The sequence below is a fragment of the Callithrix jacchus genome, chromosome 17 (genome assembly GCF_049354715.1).
Source record: "Callithrix jacchus isolate 240 chromosome 17, calJac240_pri, whole genome shotgun sequence".
In the NCBI taxonomy this organism is placed as follows: domain Eukaryota; kingdom Metazoa; phylum Chordata; class Mammalia; order Primates; family Cebidae; genus Callithrix; species Callithrix jacchus.
In genome coordinates this window covers 7944589-7960793 of record NC_133518.1, presented here as the reverse complement: position 1 = coordinate 7960793, position 16205 = coordinate 7944589, and the positions used below count along the sequence as shown (strand labels likewise).

The 16205-nt window shown below is 42.3% G+C and overlaps 1 protein-coding gene across 1 annotated transcript in view; it reads left to right on the top strand.

The window, feature by feature from the left end:
• Positions 1-16169, top strand: part of LOC128930041 (NANOG neighbor homeobox-like) — a 34688-nt gene extending 18519 nt beyond the window's left edge. The window contains exons 2-5 of the mRNA XM_078355019.1: positions 362-683; positions 807-887; positions 3624-3668; positions 16102-16169. Coding sequence (XP_078211145.1) covers positions 362-683; positions 807-887; positions 3624-3668; positions 16102-16169 — 516 coding nt within the window. The remainder of the gene's footprint in view (positions 1-361; positions 684-806; positions 888-3623; positions 3669-16101) is intronic.
• Positions 16170-16205: the final 36 nt, after the last annotated feature.

The window sequence follows — 16205 nt, the reverse complement described above, 5'->3', positions numbered from 1 at the left end:
AACAGAAAATCCTTTCCCCATTGCTTGTTTTTGTCAAAGATCAGATGGTTGTAGATATGTTGTGTTGCCTCCAAGGCCTCTGTTCTGTTCCATTGGTCTATATCTCTGTTTGGTCAAGTACCATGCTGTTTTGATTACTGTAGCCTTGTAGTATAGTTTGAAATCCGGTAGTGTGATGCCTTCTGCTGTGTTCCTTTTGCTTAGAATTGACTTGGCTATGAGGGCTCTCTTTTGGTTCCATATGGAGTTTAAGGTGGTTTTTCCAGTACTGTAAAGAAGGTCATTGGTAGCTTGATTGGGATAGCACTGAATTTATAAATTACTTTGGCAGTATGGCCATTTTCACGATCTTCTTATACAGAAACAACCAGCTATGCCTTGGGACCAAAATCCAGAACAATCAAATGGAAATTACAGTGACGATGAACAAAAGGGAAAGCAGAAATCAAGAGAAGGAGGAGGTGAAGCTGGTGGAAAGAGAGAGCAAGAAAAAGTAGAGGAAATCAAAAAGGAGAAGGAAGATGAACAGGAAGTAAAAAGGAAAAGGGAAAATGAGAAAAAATATCTCAAGGAAAGATTACTCTGCAAATCCTTCATGGACATTCTCTGGGCAAAGTTTAACAGGTGTCCCACAATACAAGAGAGTCTATCACTCTCATTTGAATTTGGCATGACGCATAAGCAGATATGACAGCATTAATGGACATTTCTTCATTGACATACAAAGTCACTTGTGTAGTACTATTACCCATATAGACCAATATCCTTATTCCTATATTAATTACCTCCCACACCTCATTTTTTGTAGATAAGCCAATGGTTTTGTAAAAAGAGGAAGAAATATAATAAAGAAATATCCAACAGAAAGCATGAGGAAAAACATATGAGTTAAGGAAGTGTTTCTTTTTTTTTCTTAGAGATGGGGTTTTACCATGTTGGCCAGGATGGTCTTGATATCTTGACCTCGTGATCCGCCCACGTTGGCCTCCCAAAGTGCTGGGATTACAGGTGTGAGCCACCACGCCTGGCTAGAAAGTGTTTCTTGTAAAATATAAGGAAGTAGAAGGAATATATTGACTTCCAGAGATTACCTGTGTTTCCATCATTATTGGGTATGACTATAAACTTTTTCACGTTCCAGCCAGTGGCAGAAAAACCACTCACTGCCTTATTTTTCACTCTACTCAAAACACATACGGGCACACACTCACATACACATGCCACCATTTAACATGTGTTACCAAATGTACAAATATAGACATTAGCTTTTTATTGATTGTGGCACAGAATTAATAATTTTGTCCTTTTTGCTCCTTCAATGCTAAATATACCTGATTGTCTTATTTCTCTAGGTATTAGCAGAAGCTCATATGATTTTTAGAAGGAAGTAAGGACAATATCAACTTTTTTTTGAGATAAAATTTCTCTCTTGATGCCCGGGCTAGAGTGCAATGGCATGATCTCAGCTCACTGCAACCTCCGCATCCCAGGTTCAAGTGATTCTCCTGCCTCAGTCTCCTGAGTAGCTGGGATTATAGGCATGTGCCACCATGCCCAGCTGATTTTGTATTTTTAGTAGAGACCAGGTTTTACCGTGTTGGCCAGGCTGATCTTGAACTCCTGACCTCAGATGATCAGCCCACCTCAGCCTCCAAAAGTGCTGGGATTATAGGTGTCAGCCACCGCGCCCAGCCTCATTTGATCATTGTTAAGCAAAATGTTGTTCACCTGGTTATCAATTCCAGGAGAGCAGAACACTAAACACTGGTTACCATCACCCAGGTGATGCCTCCCACCACATGGAGGACTGCAAAGATCATCACTCTGCCAACCGACAGGAATAGAAATCCAAATGCTTCCACCCCATGCACCTTGGTATCAGAGTTGTACAAAACAATGCCATGAAGCTATGGGTGCAGCAAAACTTTACTCAGAGCAAGATCAGCTTCCTGGCAGCCAGTGCAGGGAAATTGACTATGGGTGCTCCTCTGGTGCACTGAGCTTGCCACAGGGAAAGGTAGCCACACAGAAGCAATAAGCCACCACAGGTCACATGGGCTGTATTTCCTTTGTTTCTTTCTTTTTTTTTTTTTTTTGAAACAGAGTCTTGTTCTGTCTGAACTGGAGTGCAATTGCACGATCTCCACTCACTGCAACCTCTTACTCCCCAGTTGAAGCAATTATCCTGCCTTCACTTCCCAATTACCTGGGATTACAGCTGCCTGCCACCATGCCAAGCTAATTTTTCTATTTTTAGTAGAGACATGATTTCACCATGCTGGCCATGCTGGTCTCAAACTCCCCAACTCAGGCAATTGCCTGCCTAGGCCTCCCAAGTGCTGGGATTACAGACATGAGCCACTGTGCCCAGCTTCTTTTATAAAAAGTTTGACACAGAGTCTGGCTCTATCACCAGCTCTGAAGTACAGTGGTGCAATGTCGGCTTACTGCAACCTGCACTTCCCAGGTTCAAGCAATTCTTGTGCCTCAGCCTCCAGAGTAGCTGGGACTACAGTCATGTGCAACCACACCCGGCTCATTTTTGTATTTTTAGTGTAGATGAAGTTTCACTGTGTTGACCAGGCTGGTCTTGAAGTCCTGGCCTCAAGTGATCTGCCTGCCCTGCAAAGTGTTGGGATTAAAGGCATGAGCCACTGCACCCAGCCAGACTCTTTCATCCCTTGGTAAAGAAGTATTCCAGGGCCATGGTCTATTTGTATGAGGCCAAGTGGGGATTAAAAGACTGCATGAGACTGCATTTCCCAGCAATCATTACTCTAAATTATACATGAGGAAGCTGAAATAAATACTTCCATTTGCTGGGAAATAAAGTGGTTTCATCAATAAACAATAGTTCCTGACTGTCTGTGCCTGAATTTGTACTCTGATGTGTTAGTTTCATAAACTGTGTATTTTCAGATATATATATATGACTTGAGACATAGTCAAGGCTCTATCAATTTGTTCCATATGCAGTGTTTGTATACTCTTAGTGTTCTCTATTGAAATCCCACTGTGATAGTTTTTTTGTGTTTAGACACGGGGTCTAACTATGCTGGCCACGCTGGTCTCAAACTCCCAGATTACAGTGATCCTCCTCACTCAGCATCCCGAGTAGCTGCGATTGCAAGTGCATATTACCATGGCCACCTGCTGTGATGTTTCTAATGTACTTGCAACATTTCTGCCTCCCTCACTTCTTTACCCCTTTGAAATTTAAAAATGTATCTTAGAAAGGTTACCTTGTCCTTCAATAAAAATTGTTTTCCAGGGCCCTGTGCAGTGGCTCATGCCTGTAATCCCAGCACATTGGGAGGCCGAGGCAGGTGGATCACCTGAGGTAAGGAGTTCAAGACCAGTCTGGCCAACATGATGAAACCCCGTTTCTACTAAAAATACAAAAAAAAAATTAGCCAGGTGTGGTGGTATGCCCCTGTAATCCCACCTACTCAGGAGGCTGAGGCAGGAGAATCACTTGAACCCGGGAGGCGGAGGTAGCAGTGAGCCAAGATTGCATCATTACACTCCAGTTTGGATGACAGAAACTCTGTCTCAAAATAAAGATTTAACATATTTTGATGTGTATTAAATGTATAGATCATGTTGTGAACTTTTTTTAATAGATGAGGCCTCTCTGAGTTGTCAAGGCTGGTCCCAAACTCCTGCCTGTAAGAGCTCTTCCCACCTCTGCCTCCAGAAATGCTATAATTACAAGCATGAGCCATTGTGCCTGGTGAAGATGTTTTTTCTCTTTCTTTCTTCTCTCTTTCTTTCTTTCTCTCTCTTTTTCTCTCTCTCTCTCTCTCTCTCTCTTTCTCTCTCTCTCTCTTTCTTTCTTTCTTTCTTTTCTTTCTTTCTTTCTTTCTTTCTTTTGACAGAGTCTCACTCTCTAGCCCAGGCTGGAGTGCAGTGGTGGAATCTCAGATGTTTTATGACACCATTCTCACCAATAAATGGAGTTCTGAAAGAAAAAACAAGAAAATATTAACAATCCTTAATTCTGAGAAGTAAAACTAAATGAGGTTAATGCAAAGGACTTCCTACATATCCTATTTTTACACTACTGTGGTTTTAAAGTTTTTAGAATGGATGTTATTTTATTTAATTTCAGAAAAAATCAATAAAGAAATCACCAATCTCTGGAAATGTCTTGAGACTAAAAGGGAAATCCACTGTAAAAACTAATGGGTTCAGTGCATTCTGCAACTTGTCAGTATAACTCTAAACATCCCTTCCAGGCTAGGCATGGTGGCTCATGCCCGAAATCCCAGCACTTTGGGAGGCCGAGTGGGAAGATAACCTATTGGTCAGGCTGGTTGGGAGTTCAAGACCACCCGGACCAACATGGTGAAACCATGTCTTTACTAAAAATACAAAATTAGCTGGGCATGGTAGCACATGCCTGTAATCCCAGCTACTTGGGAGGCTGAGGCAGGAGAATTGCTTGAAACCAGGAGGCAGAGGTTGCAGTGAGTGGAGATTATGCTATTGCACTCCAGCCTGGACAAGAGAGAAACTCTCTAAATAAACAAACAAATACATAAATAAATGAAATAAACGTTCCCTCCAAACATGGCATTTCTCTACAAACATGATTATGCTCCTGAAAATGTATTTTTTTTTTCGTTTTTTTTTTGTTTTTTTTTTTTTTTGAGACAGAGTCTCCCTCTGTTGCCTAGGCCAGAGAGAAATGGACCAATTTCAGATCACCACAACCTCATCCTCCTGGGTTTTAGAGATGCTCCCTGCCTCAGCTTCCGGAGTAGCTGAGACTACAGGAGGGTGCCACCACGCCTGGTTAATTTTTTTATTTTTAGTAGAGATGGGGTTTTAACATGTTGGCTAGGCTGGTCTTGAACTCCTGACCTCAGGTGATCTACCTGCCTTGGCCTTCCAAAGTACTGGGATTACAGACACAAGCCACTGTGCCTGACTGAATCCTTCTATTTATACTTTCCTGAAAACATCCCTCTTTTCCCATAAGAATATTTTTTTTTTGAGATGGAGTCTCACTCTGTTGCCAGGCTGGAGTGCAGTGATGCAATCTCAGCTCACTGCAACCTCTGCCTCCCGGGTTCAAACAATTCTCCTGCCTTAGCCTCCTGAGTAGCTGAGACTATAGGTGCCTGCCATCTCGCCCAGCTAATTTTATTGTATTTTAGTAGAGACAGGGTTTCACCATTTTGGCCATGATTGTCTTGATCTCCTGACCTCATCATCTGCCCACCTTGGCCTCCCAAAGTGCTAGGATTGCAGGTGTTAGCTACCGATCCAGGCCTTAAGAATAAAATTGTCTTGGCTGGGTGTGGTGGCTTACACCTTTGTTTGTAAAACAAACAAAAACACAAAAATCCAAGCACTTTGGAGGCCAAGGCAGGCGGATCACCTGAGGTCGGGAGTTCAAGAACAGCCTGACCAATATGGTGAAACCCTGTCTTTAAAAATAATAATAATAAAAATATTTAAAAAGAATAAAATTGTCTTGTATTTTGTATTTAGCATTTTTGCACACTTAATATTTTACTATGGCTGCATTCCTCCTGAAGCAATATATGATACTGTATTGCATTTTTTTTTTTAGATAAAGTTTGCTCTTGATCCCCTGGCTGGGGTACAATGGCACACTCTCAGCTCACTGCAACATCTGCCTCTTGGGTTCAAGTGATTATCTTGCCCTCAGCTTCCTGAGTAGCTGGGATTGCAGGCATGCACCGCCATGCCCGGCTAACTTTGTATTTTTAATAGAGACGGGGTTTTTCTGTGTTAGTCAGGCTGGTCTCAATCTCCTGTCAGGTGATCCACCTGCCTTGGCCTCCCAAAGTGCTGGGATTACAGGCATGAGCCACTGCACCACGCTTGTATTGCATGTTTTTAAAATGTACATGAATGTTATATCTCATTTTGTCGCACTTTACTTTTAAACTGAATATTGGGAGTTTTTGTTTGCTTGCTTGAGACAGTTTAGCTCTTGTTGCCCAGGCGGGAGTGCAGTGATGCACTCTTGGCTCACTGCAACCTCTGCCTCCCAGGTTCAAGTGATTCTTATGCCTCAGCCTCCTGAGTATCTGGGATTACAGACACCTTCCACCATGCCCAGCGAATTTTGTATTTTTGGTAGAGATGGAGTTTTACCATGTTGGCCAGTCTGGCCTCTAACTGCTGACCTCAGGTGATCCACCAGCCTTGGCCTCCCAGAGTGCTGGGATTATAGGCATGAGCCACCATGCCCAGCCTTTTTGTTTGTTTTTAAGACAAAGTCTTGCTCTGTTGCCTAGCCTGGAGTGCAGTGGCACAAACACAGAGGCTCTGCGCACTGAGGCCTCCCAACCTGCCAGGATTGCAACATGAGCCACCCTGCCCAGTCAGTTTTAAAGATTTTTTAGATTGGGGCTGGGCGTGGTGGCTCATGCCTGTAATCCAAGCACTTTGGAGGCCAAGGAAGGTGGATTCCTTGAGCTCAGAAGTTCAAGACCAGCCTGGCCAACGTGGTGAAACCACATCTCTGCTATAAATTAAAAAAAATTATCTGGCCATGGTGCCTCCTGTCTGTAATCTCGGCTAGTAGGAAGGCAGATGCAGGAGAATCGCTTGAACCTGGAGGGTGGAGGTTCCAATGAGCCAAGATGGCACCACTGCACTTCAGCCTGGGCCTCAGAGTGACGTGTCCAAAAAACAAACAAACAAACAAAAGCACAAAAATAGATCAAGTTTTTAGGCTGGGTGTGGTAGCTCACACCTGTAATCCCAGCACTTTGGGAGGCCGATGTGGGTGGAACACCTAAGGTTAGGAGTTCGAAACCAGCCTGACCAACATGGAGAAACCCCATCTCTATTAAAAATACAAAACTAGCCGGGCATGGTGGTGCATGCCTGTAATCCCAGCTACTCGGGAGGCTGAGGCAGGAGCATCACTTAAACCTGGGAGGCAGAGGTTGCAGTGAGCCACGATCATGCCATTGCACTCCAGCCTGGGCAACAAGAGTAAAACTCCATCTCAAAAAAAGAAAATTAGGCAGGGAGTGGTGGCTCACACCTGTAATTCAGCACTTTGGAGGCCAAGGCAGTCGGATTACCTGAGGTCAGGGGTTCAAGACCAGTCTGACCAACATGGTGAAACCCCATCTTTAAAAAATAATGATAATAATAATAATGATAATTTAAAATGTAGTGGTTGGCACTACTATTCTCTCTAACACTCTAGCCAGAAAAGGTGTCCTAGAGACCTTCATTCCTCTTGCTACTTACATCAAATAAGTTCTGTCTTATCAATTCATTTTTTTTCCCCAAGATGGAGTCTCGCTCTGTCACCCAGGCTGGAATGCAGTCACGTGATCTTGGCTCATTGAAACCTCCATCTCCTGGGTTCAAGCAATTTTTCTTCCTCAGCCTGCCGAGTAACTAGGACTACAAGGTGTGTGCCACCACACCCAGCTAACTTTTATATTTTTAGTAGAGATGGGGTTTCACTGTGTTGGCCAGGGTAGTATCACCTCAGCCTCCCAAAGTACTGGAATTACAGGCCTGAACAAATGCACCTGGCCCTGTCTTATTAAATCTAACGTTTAATGTAGTTTGTATACATTCACTCTTTCTCTCTCTCTGCATGGCTCCCACCTTCATAAAGACTCATTACTTTTGTCTAGCCCTAGGGTCAGCAAACTTTATCTGAAAAGGGCCAAGTATTCAACACGTTAGAATTTGCAAACCATATGGTTTCTCTGTGACAAAAACTAAATTCTGCTGTTGAAGCCTGAAAGAAGCCATAGAGAATACATAAATTAATAAATGTGGCAATGTGCCAACAAAACTTTCTTGAGGCTGGGCACATGGCTTATGACTATAACCCCAGCACTTTGGGAGGCCAAATCAGGTGGATCACCTGTGGTCAGGAGTCTGAGACCAGGCTGCCCAACATGGTGAAACCCAGTCTCTACTAAAAATGCAAAAAATGTGGCAGGGCACAGTGGCTCACACCTGTAATCCCAGCATTTTAGGAGGCTGAGACGGGAGATCACCTGAGGTCGGGAGTTCCAGACCAGCCTGACCAACATGGAGAAATCCCATCCTTAGTAAAAATACAAAAAATTCGCTGGGCATGGTGGCGCATATCAGTAATTCCAGCTACTTTGGAGGCTGAGGCAGGAGAATTGCTTGAACCCAGGAGGCAGAGACTGTAGTGAGCTGAGATCCCACCACTGTGCTCCAGCATGGGTGACAGAGCAAGACTCAGTCTCAGAAAACAGAAAAAGAAGGCCGAGTGAGGTGGCTTATGCCTATAATCCCAGCACTTTGGGAGGTTGAGGCAGGTGGATGGCGAGGTCAAGAGATCGAGACCATCTTGGTCAATAAAGTGAAACCCTATCTCTACTAAAAATTAAAAAATTAGCTGGGCATGGTGGTGCACTCCTGTAGTCCCAGCTACTCAGGAGGCTGAGGCAGGAGAATTGCCTGAACCCAGGATGCAGAGGTTGTAGTGAGCCAAGATCGTGCCATTGCACTCCAGTCTGGGTAACAACAGTGAAACTCCATCTCAATAAAAAGAAAAGAAAATAATAACAACTCACATTTATTGAACGCTTGCAATATGCCAAGCATATTTCCATTCAGTTATGTCTATTATCTCAGTTACTTGTTATGATTCTAAGAGGCAACTTCTGGCATTATGTGAACATTACATTTAAGTAAACAAACATAAAGGTCAAACTAAATTGTGAGTAATTATTATCATTGTTTTTTAAAAAGAGAGGGTGGGTCTGGTGGCTTAAATCCATAATTCAAGTTTTTTGGGAGGCCAAGACAGGAGGATCACTTGAAGCCTGGAGTTCTAGACCAGCCTTGGCCACATAGCCAGATCCTGTCTGTAGAAAAAAAAAAGTTAGCTGGACATAATGGTGCATGCCTGTACTCCCAGCTACTTGGGAGGCTAAGGCAAGAGGATCCCTTGAACCCAGGGATTGGAGGTTGCAGTGAGCTATGATTGTTCTACTGGACTCCAGCCTAGGTGACAGAATGAGACCCTGTCTCAGAAAAGAAAAAGGAAATATGAAACTATTGGTCACATAACTAGTGGTCACATAACTAGAAAACTATTGGTCACATAACTAGAAAACAGGAGGAAGTAGGGTCCAAATTCAAGCTGTCTGACTCCATGACTAAAACATAAAAGTAAAAAGCATAAGAAACATTAAATTCTGTGATTCCTGGGCCTTTAACATAAATGCAAGCTAACCTACTAGGTGCTGGAAATGCCTCTGTCTTGATCTGGGAGTTTGTATACAACTTGTGTACACAAGTAAGCATTCATTAAAATGTTTACTTGAGGCCAGCATGATGGCTCCCACCTGTAATCCCAGCACTTTGGAAGGCCAAGGCAAGTGGATCACTTGAAGCCAGGAGTTGAAGACCATCCTGGGCAACATGGCAAAACCCTGTCTCTACTAAAAATACAAAAAATTAGCCATGCATGGTGCACGTGCCTGTAATTCCACCTACTCAGGAGGCTGAGGATGGAGAATCACTTAAATCTGGAAAATAGAGGTTGCAGTGAGCTGAGATTGGGCCACTGCACTCCAGCCTGGGTGAGGAGTGTGGCTCTGTCTCAAAAAAACATATTTACTTGAGACTTTTCCACCATATGGAAGTTGTTTCCCAATTCAAATTAAAACAAAACAAATAACAACAACAACAAAACTAGTACCATTAACAAATGCTTTCATGGCTGGGTGTGGTGGCTCATGCCTGTAATCCCAACACCTTGGGAGGCTGAGGAGTTTGAGACAGGCCTGTTCCTTCAGCTCTGCCTGGGGGAAAATAAAGAAGAGAGAGAGACCAGCCTGGCCAAAATGATGAAATCCTGTCTCTACTAAAAATATAAAAATTATCCTGGTGTGGTGAAATGTGCCTGTAGTTACAGCTACTCAGGAAGTTGAGGATGGAGAATCTCTTGAATTTGGGAGGCAGAGGTTGCAGTGAGCCAAGATCAGGCCACTACCTGGGTGAGGCATCAGGATCTGTCTCAAAAACAAAACAAAACAACACAAAACAAAACCAATTTACTTGAGACTTGTTTGATATGTAAGTTTTTTTCCAACTTAAATTAAAACCAAACAAAAAAAACTAGTATCATTAGCAAATGCTTTCTTGGCTTGGCATGGTGGCTCATGCCTGTAATCCCAGCACTTTGGGAGGCTGAGGCAGGTATATCGCTTGAGGTCAGGAGTTTGAGACCAGCCTGGCCAACGTGGTGAAATCCTCTTCTCTATTGAAAAAATATTTAAATTCGCTTGGCATAGTGGCACACGCCTTTAATCCCAGCTACTCAGGAGGCCAAGACAAGAGAGTTGCTTGACCCCAGGAGATGGAGGTTGCAGTGAGCCAAGATTGCATCACTGCATTCCAGCCTAAGCCACAAAGTGAGACTTTGTCTCAAAAAAACAGAAACAAGCAAAGAAAACCACAAATGCTTTATTTCTTTTTAAAAAAATATTTATTTATTGGTCAGGTGCGGTGCCTCATACCTGTAATCCAAGCACTTTGGAGGCCAATGATCACCTGAGGTCGGGAGCTTGAGACCAGCCTGATCTACATGGTGAAACCCTGTCTTTATAAAAAATAAAAATAGGCTGGGCACAGTGGCTCACGCCTGTAATCCCAGCACTTTGGGAGGCTGAGGTGGGTAGATCACCTGAGGTCAGGAATTCGAGACCAGCCTGGCCAACATGGTGACACCCCATCTCTATTAAAAAAATATGTATGTATGTATATATGTATTTATTTATTTAGAGCTGGAGTCTCACCCATCACTACACCTGCCTAATTTTTTTGTATCTTTAGTAGAGACAAAGTTTCACCATGTTGGCCAGGCTGGTCTTGAACTCCTGACTTTGTGATCCACCTGCCTCGGCCTCCCAAAGTGCTAGGATTACAGACATGAGCCACCATGCCCAGCCCCACAAATGCTTTCTTTGTTTTTTTTTAATTTTTTAATTTTAATTTTTTTTCTTTTAGCTTGAACACTGTGCTGGGACACAAATGCTTTCTTAAATCTGTTTCCTTTTCAATGTCACACTATATGTCATAGGTTTGAACTCTTTCTTTTACATAGTTAAACTTATTTACACCTGGAGGAAGGGACCTTTTGCTCCCTCTTCCTCCAACCCCTTTAGAATAACTGAAATACTCTGATGTCCTGCGATATTCTACGTATAATATTTATTTATTCATTTAAAAAGTTTTAGCCAGGCTCGGTGGCTCACACCTGTAATCCCAGCACTTTGGAAGCTGAGGTGGGAGGATCACCCAAGGTTGGGAGTTCAAGACCAGCCTAACCAACATGGAGAAACCCAGTATCTACAGGCATAAGAGTGGTGGTGCATGCCTGTAATTCCAGCTACTTGGGAGGCTGAGACAGAAGAATCGCTTGAACCTAGGAGGCAGAGGTTGCAGTGAGCAGAGATCATGCCATTGCACTCCAGACTGGGCAACCAGAGCAAAACTCCGTCTCAGAAAAAAAAAAAGCTTTTAATACTGGTGAAGTGCAGTAGTGAGAAATGGGGGTGGGGGAGGGAAGAGTAGAACAAGGAGTTTGATCTGTAACTGACCCTGAACAATCAATTAATGTATCTCACTATCTAGATAGTTCACTATTTGGATGCTGTATTGTGAGGGTCAACAGCTTTATTTCATCCCTCGTTAGCTAATTGAAGCAAAAGCTAAGGTCAAGATAAGAGAATTGTCAGAGGTGCTGGACTGTTCTCTCCCCAACACCATCATGATCACTGCACATCCCTCATCTCCTTCCACAAGTTCTTCTTCCTCCTCTTCTAACACCTACACAGAAATTGAAGAGGCAATTCTCTTCTGGCCAGTAACATGCTGTTCCAGGGTAGGGTTCTGTGTTTGTTAAACTTTGGAAGGCATTCTTAGATATTCCTCCTCTCCCTGCAAGCTAGACTTACTAGGGGTTAAAAAGAAATCCCTGTTACACTGGGGCAACGATCTCCTGAGAGTAGGGTGGGAAAGAGGAAGTCATCAATACCCTGGTAATAATACTGTTCAAGGTCAGGACTATTTTTTTCCTCATATTTTTCAGGAACCAAACGCAGGACTATTTTTGACAATTCGGTGTGATGGTTTCATCTTCTGAACTCCAAAATAGACCTTAGAATTTGGTATATATAGTAATTAAGTCCTTGAATATTAATTCTTTGTGGCTGGGTGCGGTGGCTCATGCCTGTAATCCCAGCACTTTGGGAGGCTGAGGCGGGTAAATCACCTGTGGTCAGAAGTTCCAGACCAGGCTGGCCAACATGGCAAAAACCCATCTATATGAAAAATACAAAATAAATAAATAAAAGCCTTTAGTTAGAGTAAGATCTGACAAATCCAAAGGTAAAACATAAGTCACAAATTATTTTTCCAGCACCATAGGAAAAAAATATGAATAATTAAAAAGAGCCAGGTACGGTGGCTCATGCCTATAATCCTAGCACTTTGGGAGGTGGAGACAGGTGTATCACGAGGTCAGGTGTTTGAAATCAGCCTGGCCAACATGGTGAAACCCTGTCTTTACTAAAAACACCAAAATTAGCTGGACATGGTGGCGGGCACCAGTAGTTCCAGCTACTCAGAATGCTGAGGTAGGAGAATTGCTTGAATCTGAGAGGCAGAGGTTGTAGTAAGCTGAGATGGTGCCACTGCCCTCCAGTCTGGGTGACAGAGCGAGACTCTATCTCAAAAAAAAAAAATTAAAAAGAGAATATAATTTAAAATTTGTTTTAAAAGTTTTTTGTTGTTATTGTTTTGTTTTTCAAACAGTTCTTGGCCGAGTGGTGGTTCATGCCTATAATCCCAGCTACTCAGGAGGCTGAGGCAGGAGAATCACTTGCATCCAGGAAGGAGAAGTTGCAGTGAGCTGAGATTGCACCATTGCACTCCAGACTGGGTGATGAGTGAAATTTCATCTCAAAATAAATAAATAAATACATAAATAAATAATAACTTAAGCAGCCAGGCATAATGGTTCACACCTGTAATCCAAACACTGTGGAGGCCAAGGGGGGCAGATCACCTGAGGTTGGGAGCTCAAGACCAGCCTGACCAACATGGTAAAACCCATCATTTAAAAAAAAATTGTTTTTAAAAAGAAAAAAATAACTTAAGCATATCCTAAGAAAACAACAACAAAAAAAAGAAGAGTTATTGTAACTCTTCAATTTTATGAATGTCAATGTTTTAGCTACTGGAAATGATTTATTATTTCGATAAATTGGTTTTTTTTTTCATGCTGCCAAGCACTTTAGTTTGAGCAGTGCTTCTCTAATTCAATATATAAAAAAAAATCAGAGATTCTTTCAAGCTCCATATCATGATGGGGCAGAAAAAAAGAAAAGTACACAAAATAAGCAAAAATTAGAGATTTGTAAAGGGCAGAATTCTGGGCCCCACCTCCAGAGATTCTGATTCAGTAGGTCTGGGGTGATGCCCAGCCCAATAAGTGATGCTCATCATGGAAAAAGGAGTCTATGGTGTCTCACATAGTTTTCTGTTAATTCAGTCTTTTATTCAAATTTAAAATTTCTTCTCATGAAAAAAAAAGGCCGGGAGTGGTGGCTCACCCCTGTAATCTCAGCACTTTGGGAGGCTGAGGCAGGTGAATCACCTGAGGTCAGGAGTTCAAGACCAGCCTGGCCAACATGGTGAAACCCCATCTTAAAAAAAAAAAAGAAAATTTTTTTCTCATGGTAAGGTCATTGATGAAACAGCCATGAGCAAGTTAATTAAATTGGATGATAGATACATATATGAAGATTTATTATATTGCTCACTATGTAAGTTTGAAATTCTCTTTTCTTTTTTTCTTTTTTGAGATGGAATTTTGCTCTTGTTGCCCAGGTTTGAGTGCAATGGAGTGATCTTGGCTCACTGCAATTACTGCAACCTCTGCCTCTTGGGATCAAGCAACTCTCCTGCCTCAGCCTCCCAAGTAGTTGAGATTATGAGTGCCCTCTACCATGCCCAGGTGATTTTTGTATTTTAGTAGAGATGGGGTTTTACCATGTTGGCCAGGCTGGTCTCGAACTACTGACCTCAGGTGATTCACCCACCTCGGCCTCCCAAAGATCTAGGATTATAGGCTTGAGTCAGCATGCCCAGCTTTTTTTTTTTTTTTTGAGACAGAGTTTTTCTTTGTTGCCCAGGCTGGTCTCAAATGCCTAGGCTCAAAGCAATCCTCTTGTTTCAGTTTCTGAAAGTCCTGGGACTACTGGCATAAGGCACAACAGCTAGCTAAAATTTTTTATAATGAATAGGTTCTTTTAGGGAAAAAAGTATGCTTATGTTTTAATAGGCACAACAGACAAAATGAGGGAACAATATCCTGTATAATTCCATTTGTAATCTCTAAACTAGCAGTTTCAGTAGCTGTGTTGTTCATCTTTCCATCACTGGTAGTTGGAGAGTACTCTACGCCCCAGAGAAAGGAGGACTGTTTGTTGTAAATTAAAGACTGATTGTTCAAGGCTCCTGGAGTTGTCAGTTTAGTGGACCTGAGGCAAAGAGCATTGTTGTTGTTAAGAGTTATTTTGTATATCACATTGATGTGCAGTTCAATATTTAAATTTCAGGAAATGACTCTTACCCTTTATTTGTTTACAGAACCCTAGTTCTCATTTAGGCCCATTCCTTCATCAACAAATAATGATTTTCCACTTTTTGCCTGATTCTCTCTAGAAGAGTAGTTCTTGAACAATAGTATTAAAATCACCTGGTTTCAATGGGGAGCTGTCATGAAAAAAACAAAAATCACAGGGAGAAGTTTAAAACACAGATTCATGGTCCCTCCCACCAAACATTCCCACTCAGTGGTGAAGCCTGTCAATCAATATCTCCAACAAGCTCCCAGGTGGTTCTGAGGATGCTGGTGAATGAACCATACATATTCTTCTAGGGCTGCAGGTAAGACAATAAACAAAACAGGCAAAAAATAAAAGTAACTGCTATCACAGAGCATATATTGTAGTGGTAGTAGGAAAATAAATTAGATAGGTAGGGCTGGGTGCAGTTGCTTCAAGCTTCTAATCCCAGGATTTTGAAAGTCTGAGGTGGGCAGATCACAAGGTCAATAGATTGAGACCATCCTGGACAACATGGCAAAATCTTGTCTCTACTAAAAATACAAAAATTAGCTGGGCACGGTAGTGCGTGCCTATAATCCCAGCTATTTGGGGGCTGAGGCAGGAGAATCACTTTAAACAGGGAGGATCATGAGATCAGAAGATCAAGACCATCCAGGCCAACATGGTGAAAGCCCATCTCTACAAAAAGAAATAGGCTGGGCATAGTGGCTCACACCTGTAATCCAAGCACTTTGGAGGCCAAGGCAGGCAGATCACCTGAGGTTGGTAGTTTAAGACCAGCCTGACCAACATGGTGAAACCCCATATTTATATTATATAAAAAAAAGAAAAAAATAGCCAGGCATGGTGGCGCACACCTGTAATCCCAGCTACTCAGGAAGCTGAGACAGGGGAATCGCTTGAACCTGGGAGGCAGAGGTTAAAATAAGCTGAGATCACACCACTGTACTTCAGCCTGGGCAACAGAGTGAGCCTCCATCTCAAAAAATAAATAAATACATATATACATAGATAGATATACATCTATATAACACATCCATTAGATAGAGAGATAGATAGATAGATAGATAGATAGATAGATAGATAGATAGATAGATGATAGATAGATAGATAAAATGTATATTATCTGTCTGGCCAAAGGGTATGTTCACATTTGGCATGTGTGTCAATGCAAGCTTCACTCAACCTTTTCTAAGCATCTCCAAGGCTTCCTATTGCCCTATCCAAATCCTATCATTTGAATCATTCAAAAAGTCTCCCAACTGTCCTCTCTGTTGGCACCCATGCCTTCTTATAATCTAGGCACAATATATTGGTGAGAATTTTTTGTTGTTTTTTAAACATGGTCATATCAAGATACTCCTTAGCTGAAAATCTTTTGGCTTTCTCTCATTCAGAGGTCAAACTCCTGAATCACAGAATCCCTTTTCTGGCCTGTACTTTATACTCTGTCTTTGTCTCCTAGTGTTTTCCCACTGCCTCATGAAGTTGGCCCCCAATGATCCAGGAACAAGGCAGAACTCTCCAGAATAAGGGTTCTTGCCACCAATTTTGTCTCTCTGGTTCTTC